This window comes from Bombina bombina, chromosome 1 (assembly GCF_027579735.1).
Source record: "Bombina bombina isolate aBomBom1 chromosome 1, aBomBom1.pri, whole genome shotgun sequence".
Taxonomy (NCBI): Eukaryota; Metazoa; Chordata; class Amphibia; order Anura; family Bombinatoridae; genus Bombina; species Bombina bombina.
The window spans coordinates 288383541-288410125 of NC_069499.1; the positions used below are offsets into that span (position 1 = coordinate 288383541).

General features: G+C 39.5%; 1 protein-coding gene across 1 annotated transcript in view; it reads right to left on the reverse strand.

Moving 5' to 3' along the window:
* Positions 1-26585, reverse strand: part of CEP70 (centrosomal protein 70) — a 127441-nt gene that overhangs the window by 66820 nt on the left and 34036 nt on the right. Inside the window, exons 8-11 of the mRNA XM_053698029.1 lie at positions 16027-16080; positions 12173-12263; positions 11883-11971; positions 11689-11766 (exon numbers count right to left, since the gene is read on the reverse strand). Coding sequence (XP_053554004.1) covers positions 11689-11766; positions 11883-11971; positions 12173-12263; positions 16027-16080 — 312 coding nt within the window. The remainder of the gene's footprint in view (positions 1-11688; positions 11767-11882; positions 11972-12172; positions 12264-16026; positions 16081-26585) is intronic.

The window sequence follows — 26585 nt, forward strand, 5'->3', positions numbered from 1 at the left end:
TTAGTGTTTGAAATGAGACGGGTTAGTTTACACTACAGCAGACCAGGGTCGGCTCCAAGGGGAAGCATTGACGGGCAATGCCCGCCCAAATGGAATGCTGTGCCCCCTCAAAAAAATAATTTTGTTATTGTATGAATAAGTGTAGAAAAACAACGAGGAGTCTTTTAAGAAGTAGACTCCTCGCTTTTCTATATTTTTTTGGAAGTGGAGGAACTCGCTTCTCTTCTTCGAGTTGTAGCAGCTCTTTGGATTCATACTCCCCCTTGAATAAAGATCTAGTAATAGCACCAGCCAAAGATTAGAGCAGAATACACGTGACCGGCGGCGTTTCATGGAGTCACTATACCTACTTCCGGTGTGGCCGATTGGAATCCCTTTGTGGGACTGGAGTTCTTTTCGCTCAGGTGCTGAAAGCAGGAAGGATTTAGCAGTAATCCGGGCCGAAGATGTTATAAAGATTTGCTTCATTCTTGGAAGCCAGAAGGACACGTGAGTAAAACGGCTTGGTCCGTTTGGTTGCTCCCTGCTAATCGCTGACTTTGTGTTTTGTGCTGGGTATTGGATCTTGGTCAGGTATAGCCTTATATAGCCGTTGCATGAAGAACATTTTGGTTCAAATATTTTGTCCAGGAAAATTGGGTGTTTACTTTTCTTGTACAAATAAGTGTGTCATAATTCTGGAAAGGTGGTAACCCTAGTTTATGATACCAGTCACACCAAGTGGGTATTCACACAGCATATTTTGTGTGTATCACTTTCTCAGTGGAATGATGCTGACACACAGAAACTGTTTCCTGCACAATGTGTGCAAACCAGACTCTTACAAGGAGACTGTATAGAATAAATCTCTTACACGCAATGCGTCTTCATCTAGGGTAGCTATGACACCAGCCCAAACTGTAAACATTCTCAAAAAAACTTATTGTGTACACATCAATCATGGTGTGGGTGTTCCGATTATAGTGTATATATAGCAGTCACACGCAGGTGTTCCCAGAATAGCGTGTCTATCTTTACCAGTCACACACAGTGGGTGGTTCCTTATAGAATGCCAACCTCTTGTCCAGCCTATATGCGTGTCGTGCTCAAGTTGCAGTCCAATGCCTGCACTGGGCCAGCAAAACAAGCAGTAGGGGGAAGGAGCCCTTCTCATCCGACAGCAGCAGCACACTAATTAAGGGAATGCTTCCACTTTACATAAACATGACGGCCCTCAGAGGCGCACACCGGTTGCTGTATCACAGTAAGTCCAAAGCTTTTCTATTTACCATATTATACAGTGTTAACCGAGCTTTGACCCTGCTCTGTGCCCGCAATATATACCCACCGGGCAGGCGGGCAGCATTCGCTCTGAGCCTGTGACTGGCATAGCGGGTCACTCACAACCTTGTACAGGCAAAGCGTGTAGTTTCCTGATGCTAATATATCTTCACGTCACACATTTTATGTTGTTTACTAACATTACCAGCTGATTACATTAACCAGTAGTTTACTCTTTATATGCATGATTTGCTTGATATATCCACTATAGTCTCAGTGCAGTATCGATTAAAAGTGCTTCTATCAGATGCTTCTGTTGCGAGTGTTTTTGAGTAGAAACACCAATGTCACTCTGAGTGGTAATTGCACTGTCAGTGTAGCATTATTTTATTGCCCTTGTAAGGGATGTCCCCTCACTCTGCTCTTATTTTGACTCTCATACATGCTTTGTAAAAAATGTGTGCCCCCTCGTGAAAAAAAATGCCCCCCATTTAATTCGTTCTGGAGCCGAGACTGCAGCAGACCTAAATCCTGCATTTAACCAGATCTAATGGTATGAGACCACAGCTTATGGTTCCACCAAGTCCATATAGAGTACAGCATTTTCAAAATCCATAAGTACAGCAAACAGATGGGAACATTTGTACATAATATTTGAAGTTGTGCTCTCTGTTGGGGAAAAAAACAACCCAAACATATGTCAACCTTTCAAAAGAACTTTTCTTCATCTACCCATTCTGACAGATAATTTTGAATTCACAGAATTATTTTTGTTTGCACATTAACAAATATGATTAAAAAGTGATCTCTTAATTTCTGCTATTTAGCATCATGCATGTCACACACTGTTGATTTAGGATACTGCAATGTGCAGAAATTTTACCTCCTGTGAGAGTGTGTTTGTATTTTGTTTCTATGGGTTTTTCTGTATGTGTGTGTGTGTCTGTCTTTGGGCATTTTCTGTGGATGTCTCTGTGAGGGTGTGTGTGTATGTCTTTGTGCATTTTCTGTGGATGTCTCTGAGGGGGTGTGCGTATATGTCTGTGCATTTTCTGTGGATGTCTCTGGGAGGGTGTGTGCGTATGTCTTTGTGCATTTTCTGTGGGTGTCTGCGAGGGTGTGTGTATGTCTGTGCATTTTCTGTGGGTGCCTCTGTGAGGGTGTGAGTGTGTATGTCTTTGTGCATTTTCTGTGGGTGTCTCTGTGAGGGTGTGAGTGTGTATGTCTTTGTGCATTTTCTGTGGGTGTCTCTGTGAGGGTATGTGTGTGTGTGTATGTCTTTGTGCATTTCCGGTGGGTGTCTCTGTGAGGAAGTACTTTTCTTCATCTACCCATTCTGACAGATAATAATAATTCTGTGAATTCAAAATTAAGTGATCTCTTAATTTCTGCTATTTATCATCATGCATGAAACACACTTTTGATTTAGGATACTGCAATGTGCAGAAATTTTACCTCCTGTGAGAGTGTGTTTGTATTTTTTTTCTATGGGTTTCTCTGTATGGGTGTGTGCGTATGTCTTTGTGCATTTTATGTAAATGTCTCTGTGAGGGGGTGTGCGTATGTCTTTGTGCATTTTCTGTGGGTGTCTGTGAGGGTGTGTGTGTGTCTTTGTGAGGCGGTGTGCGTATGTCTGCATTTTCTGTGGATGTCTCTGTGAGGGGGTGTGCATTTTCTGTGGATATCTCTGTGAGGGTGTGTGCATATGTCTTTGTGCATTTTCTGTGGGTGTCTGCGAGGGTGTGAGTGTGCATATGTCTTTGTGCATTTTCTGTGGGTGTCTCTGTGAGGGTGTGAGTGTGCATATGTCTTTGTGCATTTTCTGTGGGTGTCTGCGAGGGTGCGAGTGTGCATATGTCTTTGTGCATTTTCTGTGGGTGTCTCTGTGAGGGTATGTGTGTGTGTATGTCTTTGTGCATTTTCTGTGGGTGTCTCTGTGAGGATGTGTGCGTATATCTGTGCATTTCCGGTGGGTGTCTCTGTGAGGATGTGTGTGCATGTTTTTATGCATTTTATGTGGGTGTCTCTGTCTCTGAGGGTGTGTGTGTGTATGCATGTCTGTTTTCTGTGGATGTGCATTTTATGTGGGTGTCTCTGTGAGGGTGTGTGTGTGTGTGTATGTATGTTTGTGTATTTTCTGTGGATAACTCTGAGGGTGTGTGTGTGTGTGTATGCACGTCTGTTTTCTGTGGGTGTCTCTGAGGGTGTGTGCGTATGTCTTTGTGCATTTTCTGTGGGTGTCTCTGTGAGGTGTCAGGGCATCTAAAATTTCAGTGGAAAATACACACACACACACATATATATATATATATATACACATACACACACACATATACATATTTTATCTTATATTATATATATATACATAAGTATGAAATCTCTCAAATAGCAAGTTTGAGCATGCTCATTTATCTCACACTATGTATTCCACATCTGAGAACATAGGACTGTTTCCAAAAGATGTCCCACTGAGGTGTGAATTTAAAATCCCTATCAAATGGTCGCTGACCCCTATTTCTACTCTGAAACCATCTATATTTTTGTACGTTGTAAATCTTGGATCATACCATGAAGATTCCCTTTCTTGATTAACAGAACATCTGAGAACAAGATTGTCAGATAGATGACCCCATACAGTGAATAGAGACGTAAATTTCTAAAACTTTTCATTTAAAGCCTAACGAGATGCTCACAATTTCAAGGAAATGGAAATTAGCATGATGGAGCCTCAAAAGGACATGCCCATATGTGGGTTTCCTGCCCAAGGTGAGGAGCCGATCCGTTTGTGAGAATGTTTGAAAATACAAACATATTCAAGGAATTGTAGCTTTAAACAACTACCTGTTAAATGATCCCCTGTGAGCTGTGTACACATCTTACACAGCCATATTGCCCATGCTGTATTTGAATCCATAAATTCTAGACAATGAAAGTGGCCAGGCAGAGACAAATAACATTCATATTTGCTGAGATTGATAAATATTGCAAATAGATATATGAATGTTTAACATTTCTAACAATTATTTCTTTCATTCCAGGCATCTAGCAAGTACAGAGATAATTGGCATTTGAAATCTCTGTGTAACATAAAGAGAATAATAAAATAAAAAATATAAACTTTGCAAAAGAAATTATCTATATAATCCTCATAAGGGAATACTCAAATATATATTCCGACAAAATGTCTTAGCCTCTGTATTTTTAAGCATAGGAATGGATAATTAGAAATATGAAAAGCAATGACTATAAAATATTGATGTTTGATATCAAATTGTAAATTTTCTGTTATGCTAAATGAAATATAAATGCTAACAAGATAAATTTATTAATGCAATGTTATAGTATTGTTAAATAATCATTATATAGGGAAATATTTGAATTAGCAGTAAATTAATGTTAGGACTGTATTGTTGTTTGTTTGTCATGCTGCCCCCGGTGTTGTGATGCGAGAATTACAGCCAAAAGACAATTGGTTGTGAACAAAGATGCATTTCCCTAGCAACCATACATTTCCAAAATGAACCAATAAGAAGGGACAAGGTTTCCGAAGGGCCTCCCCATTTTCTCACCTATGATTAGACAATATAAGCTGGAATGCAAGATGAAAAAAGGAGGCTGCTGATGATTTTGCTAAACTGACTGAAAACGGTTGCGTGGGACACAGTCAAACTATAAGCAAAGTGGGCCATACTTTTTCTTATAAATTGCAATTACACTTATCTTTATATTAGGTGATCTGAAAATATTTGGAAAAAATTGAACTACAAATTGGCTCAAAATGGTGATGTATGATTGTTCTAATTTTTTATATTTGAATCAAGGATATTTAGCCACTATAGTCAAATAGATTTAAAGGAATATGCACTGCTGCTGTAGTTAATAGATTTAAATAGCATTATTTATATTTTAGATTCAGGTTCATAGTACTGGAAAGTTTTAAGCTTTCCTTTTGTATGCTAAATATTTAAAACAAACATCCATTGTTGCTGTAGGTAGAAGATTAAAAGGAATAAATTGTATTTTAAAACTAGTATATCATAGCCTATGTATTGTTAAACAAATCCTTGATGCTAAGTAATTTAACCTGGCAAATATATATATATATATATATATATATATATATACACATATATACACACACACACTGTATATCTTAGAACTGGTCTTAATTGTAAGTAACTAAGAATTTATTTCAGCTTAGAGAAATTAGCATAGACAATTGGTTGTTTGCACAAATAATAGATACTATTTCTGATGTTTTAATTAGCGTGTATATTGTCCTATTGTTAAACTAAGCACTGTTGAAATTGTACCAGTCTGAATTTTAGTGGCTTATATCTTGGTCTCAATTGTGATATTTTAAATGCAGCTCTGATTTGGGAGTCTATCGTGAATAAGGCAACTTTTATGATCTTTGAATAGCATATTACAATAGTTTAAAGACTGTATAGTATTGACTCATATTCTGGTTCCTACAAATATATTTCAATGCGTTTATAAATATTAACTAATAAAAACAATTCAGGAATTTTATATTAATTTTATGGTTTTTGGTTTATGCATTTTATTGGGGTTTCAAATAAAAAATAATTATTAAATATATTGTGTTATAACCCGGCCATATACTGACAGAGGGTGTGTGTGTGTGTGTGTGTTTGTGTATGTATGTTTGTGTATTTTCTGTGGATACCTCTGTGAGGGTGGGTGTGTGTATGCATGTCTGCTTTCTGTGGATGTGTCTGTGGGTGTGTGCGTATGTCTGTGCATTTTATGTGGGTGTCTCTGTGAGGGTGTGTGTGTGTGTGTGTTTGCATGTATGTTTGTGTATTTTTTGTGGCTACCTCTGTGAGGGTGGGTGTGTGTATGCATGTCTGTTTTCAGTGGATGTGTCTGTGGGTGTGTGCGTATGTCTTTGTGCATTTTCTGTGGGTGTCTCTGTGAGGGTGTATGTGCGTGTGTGTACATCTGTGTGTTTTCTGTGGATGTCTCAGTGAGGGTGTGTGTGTGTGTGTGTATGTGTATATATGTCTGTGTGTTTTCTGTGTGTTTAGGTCTGTGTGTTTTCCGTGGGTGTCTGTGAGTGTGTATTTTCTGAGGCTGTCTCTGTGGGTGTTTCCTTGGGTGTATGTGCAAGTTTTTGTTTGAGTTTGTGTGTCCATTGTCTTTTACTTTTTAGGACATTTTGACCTTACTACTGATTATTCACATCTTTCTACAGACTTTGAGACTATTGAGACCTTTCCGGAAGTCACCAATCCACCACTTAACCTGTAAATTATTGTTCAGGGTCCTTCCTTTCAGCCACTGCATGCTGTCATCATATAGTTGGCATCTTCCTTGACAAAAAAAAAATAATCAGAACTCCATATTTTGTCTTGTAAAGCTCCTTTTTTGACAAAACTGTAGTCTACCTCATTACTTGTCAGGTCAATGTAAACAAGTGCTGAGTGTCTGTGTCTGAATGTGTTTGTGTGTTTCTTTGTGTGTCTGCTAGAGTGTTTATATGTGAATCCATATGTGAGTGTGTGTGTTTCTAGTGTATGAGTGTGCCTGTGTGTTTCTGTGTTTGTGTGTTATTACCTTTACAATATTTCCTTTAACTACACTTAAGAATAAAGTGCATATACGTTTTAGTCACTTGGTCAAAAAATGCACATGTCAAAAGGGGGGGGGGCTGGTCAATGGATAAGTAAGGGACATCAACATTTCTAGTGGCGGCCCTGTTCGTAAGCCTTGTTATTCTCTGGGGTTTGTTAACCGTTATAGCAGTCTGCACTATTCTAGTTTTTTTTTTTTTTTAGGTTTTGTACATCTTACGTTTTGAAGATATTCAAGATTTTGGACTGGGCTGGTATTAGAGCCATATCTGACAGCTCTGGGGGTATCCTGAAGCACTGAGGCCAGCACTTTTGAGATCTCAGTTGCAGCTCTGTATTGCGTGTGTCTCTGGGTATATTGGAGGCTGACTGGATATGCCTTAAACCATGCAGCTCCCTTAGTATGCGCAAGTAAATCGATAGCAGTGCAGTTGTTGTAGAGCTGTGTTTCCAGTGGGTCCATCGGATGTGCTGTGATCTCCTTCTCAATGTTTAAGCGCTTCAGCAAGTAATCATATGGGGCTCTCTCTATTAGCCTGTGCATGACGGTGTTAAATTTTGCAAAGAATTCTTCAAGTTGCATCAGGCAATTCTCTTCCGCCATGTCTCATGTTCCGCTAATTAAACTTGTCTCTTACTCGTTGCAAAGATCGTAATGCTGTTAGGAAAAGCGGTAGATTAGCTTGATGCCCAGTTAGAGATAGGTTGTGAAGAGGTTTCAGTAAGTCAGTTTTTCTGACAGCACTGATGACCTGGCTCTTCCCGGGGGGAGGTGGATACCTAGTAGTGGGCCGCCGCCTTAGGCCTTTATGTTCCAATCTGAGCCCCAGTGTTATTTAAACAGCTAAGAAGATATATATGGGGTCACAATTAGCCGGATTGTGATGCCTTTGCATATTGTATTGTTAATCTTGCTGTTGAGAAGTAATAATCAGCGGATTATTAAAGATTCTGCCGGAGCTTTCAGAAAGTGCGTCCTATCCAGTATGCTGCTTGGACACGCCCCCCCAGCACTGTTATTTTTTATGTTTATGTATTTCTTCAATCTTGGGCAATACCCAATGGGTACAAAGTTCCCCTATTTACCATATAAGGACAATATTAACTGATTGTCGTGATTGTCTCTTACTAGTACTTGTAACCCCATTATGGTCATATCAAACTTGGTTACAGCTCTTCCAGAACTATCCCTCAAAACCCCAATTCTACCGACTTTCCCCTCTCTTCCCACAGACTGGAACGGCAAGCCTCACAATATACAGTAGTTCAAACAAGGTCTCTGAACCTAGTTGCTTGGTCTATTTTGGAAATCTTGGAAGGTTGACAGATTTTCGTTGTGAGAAAAAATTCTTATTCAAGAATCTTGGTCCCAAGGAACCCAAAAATGCTATTTAACCGCATGGTCCAGATGTCTTTGCTTGTGTTCTAATCAAAATCTGGATCCCATTTCATGTAATGTCCCATACATTTCAATGTTGGCCTTCGGACTCTACTTTTAAACTATTCTATTTTAAAACTATTTAACATGTCACTTCTAATTTAAATTTATTTTAATTGTGTTTCTATAATTTTTATGTAATTTTGCTTCAGGCTAGGAAATGGGTCACCGGTCCTATCTTTGTCACTTTATAATCTGGATTTTATTTTGTCACCATCAATTTTTTTTCTTTTAACCTCCACTATGTCTGTACTTGTTTTACAATATTTTACTTTTTTATATTCTTAAATATCCTTGCTTTAGTATACATTTATATTGTTATGCTAATTATAACTCTTCACTGCAGTCTCATTCAACTCTATTTCAGAAGTTTATTCCTCAGTTTGTGTCTAAACAATTGAAGACTTCAATGAAAACGTTTAGACAGTTTTCAGACGTTTTTATCCATATTTCTGGATGTTATTGGGATTATGGATGTTTTTAAAAAATTGATCCTTTATCTTCTATTCTCGACCTTTTTGAAGAGAGCAGCAAGACTGAAAGAGGGAGTCTGCTTACTGGTCTGTTTATGGAACTGACTTGCTCTCCGATTGGTCGATTTTTTCAGTTGTCATAAGTTTTTTTTTTTTTTTACACTCCAGCTTCTACCTGTATTTATATTATGACTTATTGTTTAAGCTTTTTATTTCCTCTACATGTTTTTTTATACATTTTACTTGCTGCTTATGAGAGGTAAAAGAAAGTTTAAGCAAAACATTTGTCTGTCTTTAATTTGGGTTATACCATCATGAAGGATAATCCATATTTTCCAGCACTGGAATGGTTTCACAGTTCTCACCATGGGCATGATCAACAAAACCTCGCCGACATGGAGAGAAATCACACAAAATCTTTAGGATTTTTGTTAGAGGTTGTATTGTAACACTACATAGCAACATAGGAATTTATCAAGATAAAATTTGTGTTTCTAAATTTTTTTTAGGGCCTCGCTGTACTAACAAGAGCGGTAGATTTTGAATGTCAGGCCCCACATTATATGCTACATAATGAAGCCAGACCTCTAAATGCAGAAGAGACTAGCAGGTTTTAGTAAAAGGTTTAACTTAATAACATAGATATCTATGAGACTTGAGAGACTATTCCAGCCTCTGTGAGCCTCAGGAACTGAAATGAAGAAACACAATATTTGATGCCGTAACGGGTCATGAAAGTAAAATTAAACGTTTACTATTCAGATAAAGCATGCAATTTTGAGAGACTTTTCAATGTATTTTTTTATTGAATGTACTTAATTCTCTTTGTATCATGTATTGTTAAGCCTAGGTAAGCTCAGCAGAAGCTGATTGGTGCCTATGTCCATATGCCTCGTTATTGGCTCAACAGATGAGATTAACCCCTTAAGGACCAAGGACGTACGCTGTACGTCCTCAAAAAAAAGACACTTAACGACCGAGGACATATTGCGTACGTCCTTGGTCTTGGAAAGCAGTGGAAGCGATCCTGATCGCTTCCAGCCGCTTTCCGGTTAATGCAGTGATGCCTCGATATCGAGGCATCCTGCAATAACCCTGCTTTGCTATCCGATGCCGAGAGAGCCACTCTGTGGCCCTCTCTGCACCGGACATAGATGGCCGGTATCGTTGGTGGGTGGGAGCCGACGTGGGAGGCGGGTGGGCGGCCATCGATGGGCCCAGTGATGTGGAGGGGGGCGGGATAGACGGGGGCGCGCGCGTGCACAGGGGGCGGCAGACAGCTGCCAGTACCCAAGATGGCGCCCATTAAGGTAGAGGGGGAGGGTTAGAGAGCTGTTTGGGGGGGAGGGAATCCTACACCGCAGCATATGTAAATATGCTCAAAAAACAACTATATCTTATTTTAGTACTGGCAGACTTTCTGCCAGTACTTAAGATGGCAGGGACAATTGTGGGGTGGGGGAGGGAACAGAGCTGTTTGGGAGGGATCAGGGGGTTCGATGTGTCAGGTAGGAGGCTGATCTCTAAACTAAAGCTAAAATTAATCCTGCAAGCTCCCTACAAGCTACCTAATTAACCCCTTCACTACTAGCCATAATACAACGTGTGATGCGCAGCGGCATTTAGCGGCCTTCTAATTACCAAAAAGCAACGCCAAAGTCATATATGTCTGCTATTTATGAACAAAGGGGATCCCTGAGAAGCATTTACAACCATTTGTGCCATAATTGCACAAGCTGTTTGTAAATAATTTCAGTGAGAAACCTAAAGTTTGTGAAAAAGTTTGTGAAAAAAAGGGAACGATTTTTTTTAATTGATCGCATTTGGCGGTGAAATGGTGGCATGAAATATACCAAAATGGGCCTAGGTCAATACTTTGGGTTGTGTACTACACTACACTAAAGCTAAAATTAACCCTACAAGCTCCCTAATTAACCCCTGCACTCTGGGTATAATACACGTGTGGTGTGCAGCGGCATTTAGCGGCCTTCTAATTACCAAAAAGCAACGCCAAAGCCATATATGTCTGCTATTTATGAACAAAGGGGATCCCAGAGAAGAATTTACAACCATTTATTCCATAATTGCACAAGCGGTTTGTAAATAATTTCAGTGAGAAAACTAAAGTTTGTGAAAAAAATTGTGAAAAAGTGAACAATTTTTTTTTATTTGATCGCATTTGGCGGTGAAATTGTGGCATGAAATATACCAAAATGGGCCTAGATCAATACTTTGGGATGTCTTCTAAAAAAATCTATATACATGTCAAGGGATATTCAGGGATTCCTGAAAGATATCAGCGTTCCAATGTAACTAGTGCTAATTTTGAAAATAGCAAAGTGCTACTTGTATTTATTGCCCTATAACATGCAAAAAAGCAAAGAAGATGTAAACATTGGGTATTTCTAAACTCAGCACAAAATTTTGAAACTATTTAGCATGGGTGTTTGGTGGTTGTAGATGTATAACAGATTTTGGGGGTCAAAGTTAGAAAAAGTGTGTTTTTTTCCATTTTTTCCTCATATTTTATAAAAAAAAATTTATAGTAAATTATAAGATATGATAAAAATAATGGTATCTTTAGAAAGTCCATTTAATGGCTAGAAAAACAGTATATAATATGTGTGGGTACAGTAAATGAGTAAGAGGAAAATTACAGCTAAACACAAACACCACAAAAATGTAAAAATAGCCTTGGTCCCAAACAGACAGAAAATGGAAAAGTGCTGTGGTCGTTAAGGGGTTAATTATGTCCCAGTAATGCACTACAGCTCTGGAGCAGACTATAACTGTATGTTTGATCCCTTCTCATGGGGTTAAATACTGAGTAAGAGCATTATTGCACTATTGCTTGCATATAGCACAATAGAGCATTTTTGTTATGCATTTTAATATGCTAACACGATTAAAAGAAACTGACCTGATGTTGTTCTGATCGAGGATCTTCTCCAGTTTTCTCACCCGTTGTTTACAATATTGCAACTCTTTTGTTGTAGGTCTGACAGAGCAAAACACAGGGAATAGGAATTGTTATTCATATTTACCCTATGTAAAAAATTGTACCTTATATTATGTTCATCATATTCCATATTATGATGCATTTCTTTTTCTCACCTGCTCTCTAGGTCATCCCTCAGTTTTAAATTCTCTCTTACTAGCAGTTCATGCTTCTCTCTTGTTTGCCTCATCTGCTCCTGGTAAGACTTAAAACACAAATTGCTAGATGTTTGCTTTAGCTACGAGAAATACCTAGTTTATTAGAATATTAAACAGAGCATCTTTAGTTAAAAAAAGTTGATGTTAGAATCTATTATAATATGGGTACAAGTCTATTGTGCGGCAGGCCTGAAGTTTTCCTGGTATAGTCGCAAATACTCTTGCAGCAAGTCAGATGTCAATCTCACCTTGAGAAGGGCTTTGTAGTTAGGGGTTGCATCCAGATCCAATGATTCTTCTGAAGACTCTCGCTCTGGGATTTCAAAATCCTTGTATTTGCTATAAAAAGAACACATAAAAGGTGTCCAGTTAAGCTGAACAATGCAATCGCTCACAAACATCCTTCAATAGTACTCAAAATGACATAAGGGCGGACTTTCCCTAAAGTACTTTACTACTGTTTTTAAGTAAAAGTGATCATGACCTCAATTTGTCAATTATCCACTCCAAAAGAGATGCAGGATTTGTTTTAAGAGAATAATTAAAATGGAGTTGCATGCGAGTGAATTTCATGGGTGTATTAACATAACAGCTTCAGTGAGCCATATGCACTGATATCTGAAACACCATTTGAGCAGACAATGTATGACATGCAGGCGCGCAGAGCATACATCAGTCTTCTCCAAAGAAAATGATAGTGGCATTATAAAGTAATCAGGTGGGGGCAGTGTAAAGCTTTGAAATATTATAACATTTTGCATAATTTAATGATAAAATGTGAGAACAGAATCTTGAGGACTCTTAATTGATAGACCCCTATATTAGTGTGGTAAGCTTATCAGTCAATTGTTTGGAAACCTTTGTGATAAGTTTTTTCTTCTATTATTATTCTTGCTATAGTTCGGGAAACTGGTACTTTTCTTTTTGTTTTCTGTTAAAATGAGTAGATTTGTGTTATTTTACACTTGTATATGTCCTGGATTGTATGCTATATTGTTTCAATAATGACAAATAAAAAAAAAGAAAAAAAAAAGTGAAGCAATCATTGAAAAAAAAAATATGTAATATTGGCTAAGTTTAACTTAATATGGAATTAAGTTTTACCCAGGCGGAAAATCAGCTGTGTGGCGTGCATATTAAACAGGTCCTGGGGAGAACACTTTACATAAATAAAAATACCATCACTGAATTGGTGACATCTTTCACAAGAAGCATTTTCCCCCCAAACACAGAAGGCAAGAAACAGAACTGCAAGATTAATTACAAGACTTGCAATACAAATTAGACGGCTAAGTGAAATATAAAATGAAAGGACAACCTATAATATGGTCCAGTCTTAAGTAAGCAAAATAATTAGATATGGTTAAAAGAACCTACAAAACACTAAAGAAGAACTTTTAGATTATTAATGAAAAACTAAAAAATTTGTATTTCATAAAGTAAGAAAAAAAAAAATAAAAAAATTAAAAAATAAATTATATATATATATATATATATATATATATATATATATATATATATATATATATATATATATATATATATATATATATATATATATATATATATATATATATGCAAAAAGAAAGCACTCACTGAATTTTCTTAAAAATGTGACAAGCAAATTTAATGCAGTTTGTGACGTTTCGGGACAGCAACAGTCCCTTCCTCTGACAAGTTAACAATAAACAAAATCAGCCTTTAAATAGGCTCCCAAACGCACTCCCCTCAGAATCAGCCAATCCAGGCTGAATAATAAACACACCCCTACAGTGACCAATGAAAATCAGTGATACATATGTGCATGTGAATATTGTAAAAATATCGAACAAAAAAAACTAGTTAAAAACAAGCCCAGAATGATTCCTCTTGCTTTATTTTTATATTTATTTTTATTATTTTTATTTTAATTATTTTTATTATGTATTTCTTATTTATATATTTTTTTATATTTTTATCTATTTTTATTTATCAACATTTTTATTTTTAGTGATACTCAGTGATAGTCCTCTATCCATATATAAGAGAAGCCTCCTTTTTTTGACCCCTTTTTTTTAACAACTGAAAATATTTTTAAAAATATCTATGTATCTGTATGCTGATCTGTGCACATCAGTGATAGCCACATAACATAATGATATCTAGGTTGTTAAGGGTTGTCCTGTCCTGAAAATCATTAGATACTTATGTAACATACCATTACGAATTATTAAGTCAATATTTGTCAGTCCTCCATGTGCCAATTTATGTTTTTAACTTTTTGTTTTAATTTTGATTTTTGTGCAGTTTTATGTATCACTTTATGGAGTGGTTACCCAGTTTTTTGATCTCTCTGGTGGTTGGTCATGCCCTTTATTTGATATTTTGTTGCAACTTTACAATAGCTCACATGGTGACATATAACCTGTTTTCTTTCATGGGCTCGAGATTATAAGCCATTTTCAATACCATACGTTACAGGCTGCCACCTAGGCTATGCAAGCATTTCAAGCTTTATGTCAGGTTCAATTTTGTGAATTAGGTTAATAGGACTTATCTATATTGCTGCTTTTGATTTAATAGGCGAACTCTCCTCACAGAAGAGATTATTTTTATTTTGTTCATTCTGGATAAGGTGATAGCTTATTTTTACTATGTTTTTGATTATATATTTTTTTACTATTTTTAATGGCATTTGTTCTTTAGGTATACAGGATTTACCCTGCCACTTGGTTCGGTACATAGTTTAATGGTGTTTTTGTAATTTGTTTTGATTGATAGTGCACATAATAAAGTCACTCTATATACTATGTGGCACGGACACGCCTCTGCTTGCACGCCCACTCTGACATGGCGTTTGGATATTGGATGGCCCTGACTCTTTGTTTACACTTACACGTAGCCTATGATGATAACTTATTTATGGTTAATTGACACATAGATTAAAATTGGTAGTTATGATTACTTAGGCGATCCGCAAATCATGACTAACTAGTGGGGCCCCCTCTTATTGCATTGTTTTATCGATGCTGTGTTGCCCTGATGCGGTTTCTTTGAATGATGTTTATCGCGTGGTGATTGACTGCGCTCTGAGTGTTGTACACTGACCGGTTTTTGTGCCACACGTTGCGATTGGATTGTGTGATTGATTTGGGGATTTAGTTCCCTGACAGTTGTCGATGTGCTTTGTGCATAGGTCGCGATCAGCTTATAGATTGGAGAGTTGGGTGTCCTTAGCAACAGTGGGTGGTAACCGGGAGTATATTGGACGACGCATCAGAGTCTGATGCAAAATGAAGGATGATTGGCTAAGAGCTTATGAATGAATTTGGCTGTATTCTCCCACTTTAGTTTGCACATAATTCGGCAAGATTTTGATTTTTGAGGGGGGCATGACTACCAACAAGAGGAATCATTCTGGGCTTGTTTTTAACTAGTTTTTTTGTTCGATATTTTTACAATATTCACATGCACATATGTATCACTGATTTTCATTGGTCACTGTAGGGGTGTGTTTATTATTCAGCCTGGATTGGCCGATTCTGAGGGGAGTGTGTTTGGGAGCCTATTTAAAGGCTGATTTTGTTTATTGTTAACTTGTCAGAGGAAGGGACTGTTGCTGTCCCGAAACGTCACAAACTGCATTAAATTTGCTTGTCACATTTTGAAGAAAATTCAGTGAGTGGTTTCTTTTTGCATCTCTACAGATTAACGTATAGCACCCTGATAGCTGTGGAACGTTGGTGAGAGTGCACATACACCCATCTTTGTGTATGTGTGTATATATATATATATATATATATATATATATATATATATATATATATATATATATATATATATATATATATATATATATATATATAAATATAAAAACAGAGGGGTAGATGGTATGAAGATGCTGGGGGTAAGGTACCATCCATCTCATCAACGTTTAGACAGAGGGGTACATTATCACGTAAGAATTACTAAAAGCATTATGGGAGGCCGATTTCTTCTGATGTCTCATTTTACATAGCTTTTCTGTAGTATTATCACATCATATAAAAAGTAAAACCATTGAGAACAAACATTATGACGTTTCTCAGCAGCATAGCAAAATATGTCAAATACACAACTCAACTCCTTCTGCAGTCGACTTATTTGTCTTTCATAACCATCAATGATGTCCATAATCCTGCTTGAAGGAGAGAAAAGCTGTATTATATATAGGTATAGAAAGGAGTTATATAATCTAAAAACTAAATTTATGCTTACTTGATAAATTGATTTCTTCTATGGTAAGTAGAGTCCACGGATTCATCCTTTACTTGTGGGATATTATCCTTCCCTACAGGAAGTGGCAAAGAGCACCACAGCAGAGCTGTATATATAGCTCCTCCCTTAGCTCCACCCCCCAGTCATTCGACCGAAGGTACAGGAAGAAAAAGGAGAAACTACAAGGTGCAGAGGTGACTGAGTTTAAATAAAAAAAATATAATCTGTCTTAAAATGACAGGACGGGCCGTGGACTCGTCTTACCATAGAAGAAATCAATTTATCAGGTAAGCATAAATTTAGTTTTCTTCTATAAAGGTAAGACGAGTCCATGGATTCATCCTTTACTTGTGGGATACAATACCAAAGCTACAGGACACGGATGAACTGGAGGGACAAGACAGATGGTTAAACCGAAGGCACCACTGCTTGAAGAACTTTTCTCCCAAAAACAGCCTCCGAAGAAGCAAAGGTATCAAATTTGGAACATTTGGAAAAGGTATGAAGCGAAGACCAAGTCGCAGCCTTACAAATCTGTTCAACAGAAGCATCATTTTTAAAAGCCCATGTGGAAGCCACCGCTCTAGTAGAGTGAGATGTAATTCTTACAGGAGGCTGCTGTCCAGCAGTCTCGTATGCCAAACGGATGATGCTTTTTAGCCAAAAGGCAAGAGAGGTAGCCGTAGCTTTTTGACCTCTACGTTTTCCAGAATAGACAACAAACAAAGAAGATGTTTGACGAAAATCTTTGGTCGCTTGCAAGTAAAACTTTAAAGCACGAACCACGTCTAAGTAGTGCAATAGACGCTCCTTCTTAGAGGAAGGATTAGGACACAGAGAAGGAACAACAATTTCCTGATTAATATTCTTATTAGTAACAAACTTAGGAAGGAATCCAGGTTTGGTACGCAGAACCACCTTAGCATGGAAAACAAGATAAGGCGAGTCGCATTGCAATGCAGATAGTTCAGAAACTCTTCGAGCCGTAGAGATAGCAACTAAAAACAGAACTTTCCAAGATAGCAGCTTAATATCTATGGAATGCATAGGTTCAAAACGGAACCCCTTGAAGAACCTTAAGAACTAAATTCAAACTCCATGGCGGAGCAACAGGTTTAAACACAGGCTTGATTCTAACTAAAGCCTGACATAACGACTGAACGTCTGGAACATCTGCCAGACGTTTGTGCAGTAGAATTGATAAAGCAGACATCTGTCCCTTTAAGGAACTAGCTGATAGCCCCTTATCCAATCCTTCTTGGAGAAAGGACAAAATCCTAGGATTCCTGATCTTACTCCATGAGTAGCCATTGAATTCACACCAATAAAGATATTTACGCCATATCTTATGATAAATTTTCCTGGTGACAGGCTTTCGAGCCTGAATCAAGGTATCTATGACCGACTCGGAGAACCCCCGCTTGGATAAGATCAAGCGTTCAATCTCCAAGCAGTCAGACGCAGAGAAACTAGATTTGGATGCTGGAACGGACCTTGAATCAGAAGGTCCTGTCTCAGTGGCAGAGTCCATGGTGGAAGAGATGACATGTCCACCAGGTCTGCATAACAAGTCCTGCGTGGCCACGCAGGTGCTATCAAAATCACTGAAGCTCTCTCCTGTTTGATTCTGGCAATCAAACGAGGAAGGAGAGGAAAAGGTGGAAACACATAAGCCAAGTTGAACGACCAGGGTACTGCCAGAGCATCTATCAGTACTGCCTGAGGATCCCTTGACCTGGACCCGTAACGAGGAAGTTTGGCATTCTGACGAGACGCCATGAGATCCAATTCTGGTGTGCCCCATTGCTGAAGCAATTGTGCAAACACCTCCGGATGGAGTTCCCACTCCCGATGAAAAGTCTAACGACTTAGAAAATCCGCTTCCCAGTTCTCCACTCCTGGGATATAGGATTGCTGATAGATGGCAAGAGTGAGTCTCTGCCCATCGAATTATTATTTTGGTAACCTCTATCATCGCTAGAGAACTCTTTGTTCCCCCCTGATGATTGATATTTGCTACAGTCGTGATATTGTCTGACTGAAATCTTATGAATCTGGCCAACGCCAGCTGAGGCCACGCCTGAAGCGTGTTGAATATCGCTCTCAGTTCTAGAATATTGATTGGGAGGAGAGTCTCCTCCTGAGTCAACAAACCCTGTGCTTTCCGGGAATTCCAGACTGCACCCCAGCCCAATAGGCTGGCGTCCGTCGTCACTATGACCCACGCTGGCCTGTGGAAGCACATTCCCTAGGACGGATGATCCTGTGACAACCACCAAAGAAGAGAGTTTCTGGTCTCTTGGTCCAGATTTAACTGAGGAGATAAATCTGCATAATCCCCATTCCACTGTTTGAGCATGCAAAGTTGCAGTGAGCAAACGGAACTATGTCCATTGCCGCTACCATTAAACCGATTACCTCCATACACTGAGCCACTGACGGCCGAGGAATGGAATGAAGAGCTCGGCAGATGGATAAAATTTTTGATTTCCTGACCTCCGTCAGAAAATTTTTCATGTCCACCAAATCTATCAGAGTTCCCAGGAATGGAACTCTTGTGAGAGGCATAAGTGAACTCTTTTTTACGTTCACCTTCCACCCGTGAGATCTTAGAAAAGCCAACACTATGTCTGTGTGAGACTTGGCTAGTTGGTAAGTTGACGGACGCCTGGATTAAGATATCGTCCAGATAAGGCGCCACAGCTATGCCCCGCGGCCTTAGAACCGCCAGAAGGGACCCTAGCACCTTTGTGAAAATTCTGGGAGCCGTGGCCAACCAGAAGGGAAGAGCCACAAACTGGTAATGCTTGTCCAGAAAGGCGAACCTGAGGAACTGGTAATGATCTTTGTGGATAGGAATGTGTAGATACGCATCCTTTAAGTCCACGGTGGTCATATATTGATCCTCCTGGATCATTGGCAAAATAGTCCGAATGGTCTCCATCTTGAAGGATGGGACTCTGAGGAACTTGTTTAGGATCTTAAGATCCAAAATTGGTCTGAAAGTTCCCTCTTTTTTGGGAACCACAAACAGATTGGAGTAGAACCCTTGCCCCTGTTCTGTTTCCGGAACTGGGCAGATCACTCCCATGGAATATAGGTCTTCTACACAGCGTAAGAACGCCTCTCTTTTTGTCTGGTTTACAGACAATTGAGAAAGATGGAATCTCCCCCTTGGGGGAGAATCTTTGAAATCTAGAAGATACCCCTGGGTTACTATTTCTAAAGCCCAGGAATCCTGAACGTCTCTTGCCCAAGTCTGAGCGAAGAGAGAAAGTCTACCCCCTACTAGATCCGGTCCCGGATCGGGGGCTACCCCTTCATGCTGTCTTGGAGGCAGCAGCGGGCTTCTTGGCCTGTTAACCCTTGTTCCAAGTCTGGTTAGGTCTCCAGACTGACTTGGATTGAGCAAGATTCCCCTCTTGCTTTGCGGCAGGGGAAGAGGAAGAGGGACCACCTTTGAAGTTTCGAAAGGAAATTGATTTTGTTTGGTCCTCATCTTATTCGTCTTATCCTGAGAAAGGGCATGGCCTTTCCCTCCAGTGATGTCTGAAATGATCTCTTTTCAGCAGACCAGGACTTAAGCCATAACGCTCTAAAATGGCAAAACCTGAATTCTTCGCCGCTAATTTAGCCAATTGAAAAGCGGCATCTGTAATGAAAGAATTAGCTAGCTTGAGAGCCCTAATTCTATCCAGAATATCCTCTAATGGAGTCTCAACCTGAAGAGCCTCTTCCAGAGCCTCGAACCAAAAGGACGCTGCAGTAGTTACAGGAACAATGCACGATATAGGTTGGAGAAGAAAACCTTGTTGAACAAATATTTTCTTCAGGAGACCCTCTAATTTTTTATCCATAGGATCTTTGAAAGCACAACTGTCCTCAATAGGTATAGTTGTACGCTTAGCCAGGGTAGAAATAGCTCCCTCCACCTTAGGGACCGTCTGCCACGAGTCCCACACGGCGTCTGATATGGGAAACATTTTCTTAAAAGTAGGAGGGGGAGCGAACGGAATACCTGGTCTATCCCACTCCTTAGTAACAATTTCCGAAATCCTCTTAGGGACCGGAAAAACATCAGTGTAGGCAGGAACCTCTAGGAATCTGTCCATTTTACACAATTTCTCTGGAACTACAATAGGGTCACAATCATCCAGAGTCGCTAAAACCTCCCTGAGCAATAAGCGGAGGTGTTCTAGTTTAAATTTAAAAGCCGTTATATCAGAATCTGTCTGAGGGAACATATTTCCTAAGTCAGAAATCTCTCCCTCAGCCAGCAAATCCCTCACTTCAGAACATTGTGAGAGTACATCGGATATGGCTAATAAAGCGTCAGAAGGCTCAGCGTTTGTTCTCACACCAGACCTGCTGCGCTTCCCCTGCAACCCAGGCAGCTTAGATAAAACCTCTGTGACGGTAGAATTCATAACTGTGGCCATATCTTGCAGGGTGAAAGAATTAGACGCACTAGAAGTACTTGGCGTCGCTTGTGCAGGCGTTAATGGTTGTGACACTTGGGGAGAATTAGATGGCATAACTTGATTCCCTTCTGACTGAGAATCATCCTGCAACATACTTTTAGTAGCTAAAATATGTTCTTTGCAATTTATTGACCTTTCAGTGCATGAGGGACACATTCTAAGTGGAGGTTCCACAATGGCTTCTAAACATATTGAACATTGACTTTCCTCAATGTCAGACATGTTGAACAGGCTAGTAATGACTACAAACAAGCATGAAAACACTTTATTTAGTGAAAAAAATAACACTTAAAACGGTACTGTACCTTTAAGAGAAAAAAAGCATACACGTTCTTCAAAACAGCCTACACGAGGCGGAGCTTGACCACGCTGGAAGATGGTCACACATTAGAAAGGCTCCTGCCTCTTATACTGATAAATACGCTCTAAATAGCTTAAAAGCACTCTATAAAAACCCTAATTTTGAGATGACTGATCCAGCTTAACAGAACATCTTCACAACTGAAATATTTTAGCCCTAGGAACTTTGAGCTTATTATAATCACCCCGCCACTCCTTAGCCCGTCTACAAATGGCGCCTATTTAGGAGAATACCCCTTCAAATCGCTCAACGCTCCCATAAGACTATACCGGACCTCTCATACATCTTAAAGAAGCTTCCCGGCGAACTCAGGTACAATCCTAGACCCGCAAGCTCCAGCGCAAAGCACCGACCTGAACCGGAGACACAGCACTAACCTGACTGTGGAATTGAAGCAGCTACGCCACTCGGGTCCCGAAAACACTTTGGGCCGTCTCCGGCAACTTAAGCATCCGGATCTTACCTCTCAACAGGTCCGGCAGAGAAACGTGCACAAAACAGTGGCCCTGACACAGCGGTCTCCGCAACACCTCAGAGAGCATACAAGGCCTCACGAAGAGAGAACCGGAACGGGTAAGCTGTCTATATTCAGGCGCCCTGCCAAAGACCACACGCCATCTTCACACCACTAAAACAGAACGAGGCCTAACTCAAAAAGTAAAGCATCACGGCCCATACGGCATACACATCGTTAAGGGGACTCTCCCTTATTTACCTACTATTTTGCGGTCCGGGGTTTACCACATCTTATTCCCTAAAAGTTATCACAGGGCGCAAATAAGGAATAAATGTATGAATAACAGGGCACTTAACAAGACCTACGCATTAAATCTAAAAAAGAGAAACTTTGCTTAAATAAGCATATACTTGCAGGGGCATGCCTATCAAAAAGAACAATAAAGCAGAAAAGATAACTGCCCCCAAGTCTATGAGCCATTACCTGAGACCCCTGGACCACACAAAAGAGGCCCCTGACATTACCATGGACAACCCTCAAGACCCTCCAGCACCCTCTATCCCATATCACGCTGAATCTAACCCCCAATTCGTTACTAAAGATGACATTAATCATTTATCCTCTAAGGAGGACATCCAGGGGGTATTGACAGAAATGAGGAGCCTCTTTGGTGATCTCAGAAAGGACTTTTCCGCACTAGAAACTAGAGTCCTGAAGATTGAAAAAACCTCTCAAGACAACGCAAAACTGGGGGCGCAACATACTGTTGATCTCCAAAACCATGCTGACAACCTACAATTTTTGAATGATAAAATGGAAGATTTAGATAACCGGGGCCGCAGGAACAACTTGCGGTTCCGCGGGGTATCTGAAACAGTCCACCCACAGAGCATAGAAGGTTATTTACAAGCCTTGTTTCGCATCATCAAAGACTCTCCTTCATCACCTGACATTCCCATAGAAAGGGCCCACAGGGCCCTCAGGCCTAAACCACCAAATAAAGCGCCCCCGAGAGACATTATAGTCAGATTCTTGAGCTATAAAGATAAGGAAGACCTTCTTCAAGGAGCCCGTAAGAAATCACCACTCACACATGCAGGCGAAGAAATCCAGGTTTTCTCTGACCTTTCTCCAGCGACCCTTCAAAAAAGAAGAGACTTAAACCATATCACATCTGTTTTACGAAACCACAGAATCCCATACAGATGGGGCTTCCCAGTCTCAATTATCGCTACCAACAACAACAAAACTTTCATCTTCAGGCCAGAGATGGACCACACTGAGTTTTTTGATAACTTGGCCATTCCGGCTCCTACCACCAAAGAACCTCAACCAGGAAGACAACCTCAGCTCACCCGTTCTCCAATTGATCGCCCTGAAAGTGACTTATAAGGGTAAAGTACTGCTGGACTCTCTAAGCACAGGCTTATTGTTCCTTGTTTTTTCTCATTACTTTACTGAAAAATATCCTTTTTGAACTCATGAAAATGTTGTGATTGTTAACTTATTTTCATAAACGTTACATATGTTTTTATACTCTTTATTTGCGTTAAGATGTAAGTTTTACCCCGCCCTTTATAATCTAATATAAAATTTACAGGTGTTGTGTCTAGCTCTTCAATCCGTAAATCAAAGACTTTTAACATTGAAACGATGATGGACATTTTATTTTTGATCCATTTAGGCTGACTCCTTCACCTAATCTGTTCTAAATATTGCAGCTCATAGCAGCCTGTTCACCCAGTTGTTTCCCTATCCCACTTTCTCTGTAAATATTTGCATATTCCGCTGCAAGTGCTCCCCCACGAGTTGAAATGTTTACATTTAAGAATTATGCATAACTGTATGTATTGTCTTTAAAATTAATTGTCTTATCTGCATAGGACTGTTATAGACACTCTTTCTCCTCTGACACAGACAGACTACTTTCATGCACAAAAAACAGTAACCAGAATACACCTTGCCCTCCTAATTAAACACAGTCTTTACAGACGATACACGTAAACATACCAATTATCCACTAGCAAATAAATGCATATTACTAGAACACTATATAGGGCAACACCCTTGGTGTACATACACTATTATCCACATAGTATGCAAATAAGATATCATTCAATAAACTCATGTGGTTCCTTCCTAAACGATTTTATATCCTAACCAACTGCACACCTACTTAAAACCTGCTTTGTCAGACAGACACCTTGACAACCACTACATTTGACACTGCTGACTAATTGACAGACCTAGGACATAAGACTTCGCTTCCTAACAAACTACATCTCTCCACTTTAACTGGACAGCTCTAACATAATGTTATGCTATGAGTATACTTTTTTCTTACTACAACTTACATCAGTAAAGGGGCTTTTCCCCTAACCAAAGCACAGTTTTCTTTTTCTTTTTTTGTATATAGAAGTTTCCTCTAGAGTGATCCACTCTCTGTGTTTACTCTATCCTCTAATACTATACCTTTCCCATAACTCTTACTCTCCTATTCCCACCACCTTCACTCTCCCCTACTATCTCATATTCCCCTTCTAGTAACCTCCCCCTACCCTAACTTCCCCCCCTTCTTTTCTTTTTTTTTTTTTTTTTTTTTTTTTTTTTTATTTATTTTTTTTTTTATTTTATTGCCTATCATGGCTACGAGCCAAAAATCTAAAAGGTTTTTTGATCACTCGATCAATCTTACTACCATAAATGCTAAAGGATTGAATAACCCGGGTAAGCGCTCTATTGCGCTTAGAGAACTAAACAAGATTCAAAGTCACATAATCCTGTTGCAGGAAACACACTTTAAAAAAGGCAAGGAACCCAAATGGTACAACTCCCAATTCCCATTAGCTTTTTTTGCCTCTGGTCAAACCAAGAAAGGAGGAGTAGGTATCATTTTTCACAAAACAGTTCCTTTCAAAGTGTCACATATCGAGAAAGACCCAAACGGCAGATACCTTATCCTTATAGGTACACTATATGGTCACCAAATCACCTTAGCTTCAATATACTCTCCTAACCACGGCCAGGATATATTTTTCAAAAAGACCTTAGACCTCCTCATGGAACTTTCTAGAGGTATCACCTATTTAGGTGGAGACTTCAATATTGTCGCAGACCCCGTAATTGACACATCACGTGGGGTTTCCTCCACTCCTCTCTCTACAATCACACAAGTAAACGACTCACTCCAAAAACTAACACTACATGACATCTGGCGTACTCTACACCCAACTTCCAAAGATTACTCTTTCTACTCAGCCCCACACAATAGTTACTCCAGGATTGACTACATTTACACCGACTCCTGTGGACTTTCTCTCACACACCACTCTAACATTGATCATATCACCTGGTCAGACCATGCCCCGGTCTCTTGCTCAATACTGTGGCCAGACATACCATTCATGCAAAAAACATGGAGAATGGATGACTCTATCTTAGACAACCCTTTAATCTATAAAGACATACTTAAAACGATGTCAGAATACTTTGAGATTAATGCTACCCCTCCCTCTTCCCACGCCATTATTTGGGAAGCCCACAAAAGTGTTGTTAGAGGTGCTATGATCAAACATAAGGCCTTCCTTAACAGACAATATAGAACCACATACAATGACTTACAAACTAAAATCAATACACTAGAAATTAAGCACAAAGCAGACCCCTCATGTTTATCTACTTGCACTCTCTTAAAAGAAACAAGAACCGCTTTTCATAAACATCTATCAGAAGCGCACCAAAAAATTGCTCTTCACTTAAAACAACAATACTATGAAGGAGGAAACAAACCAGGTCGCATCCTTGCCAGAACCCTTAAAAAACGACAGCTCAGCTCATACATTCACTCAGTAAAAACTACTAACGACCGCTTGCTGTGCAGCAGCGACCAAATAGCCTCAGAATTCCGTGGTTATTATCACTCTCTATACAATATACATAACTATCCCTCTGACCCAAACCACTTGATAGAAGGTCCCCAACATGAAAAGGTTATAAATGCATATTTAAATAAAGTAGACCTCCCTTCTCTATCTACGGAGGACTCCAAATTTCTAGATTCCCCGATAACCGTTGAAGAACTTTTCTTAGCCATTAAAAATTGCCCGAATGGTAAAAGCCCCGGCCCAGACGGATTCACGTCAGCTTATTACAAAAAATTCAAAGAGATCTTAGCAGGTCCACTCCTAGATTTATTTAACGACCTTAGAGAGGACCCTCGTCTATCCCGGATCCTCCTGGAAGCACACATAACGGTAATTCCCAAACCGGGAAAGACCCCAGACCGCCCCAGCCACTTTCGACCTATCTCACTCATTAATTCTGACATTAAGCTTTTCGCGAAGATCCTAGCGACCAGACTAAATAAATACTTGCCTGATCTAATAGGCAATGACCAAGTAGGCTTTGTCCCTGGACGTGAGGCCAGGGACAACACTATCAAAGTCACACAGCTAATTAATCACGCTAAGGTCTCAGGTCTTCCCCTAGTGCTTTTCTCCACAGACGCAGAGAAGGCCTTTGACAGAGTGAACTGGGCCTTCCTGCGTCAGGTAATGGGACGAATGGGATTTGGTAGACCCTTTCTAAATTTAGTTTTTTCCCTTTATTCTAACCCTAACGCTAAAATTAGGATTAACGGCACGTTGTCAGACTCTTTTGATATTAAAAATGGTACCAGACAAGGCTGCCCTCTATCCCCTTTACTATTCGCCCTTTCAATAGAAGTCTTAGCCAGTATCGTCAGGGCCTCCCCCCATATCACAGGTATTAAAGTAGGAGACACAGAATACAAGCAAGCACTCTATGCTGACGACGTCCTTTACACCTTAACAAACGCCTCTGAATCCCTCCCTGCACTCCTTGACGTCCTTAAGGAATATGGCAAAGCCTCAGGCTTCTCCCTGAATCTACATAAATCTGAAATATTGAACATCAACACTTGCCCCAAGATCATACATTCTATACAAATGATACACCATATTCCTTTAGCTAAATCTAAATTAAAATACCTAGGCATCTACTTAACCTCAGAACCTTCCGATTTATTTAAATACAATTACGTCACCCTTAGGAACGCAATCTCAGCAGATCTCTCCTCTTGGAAAAGCAAATATACATCTTGGCTA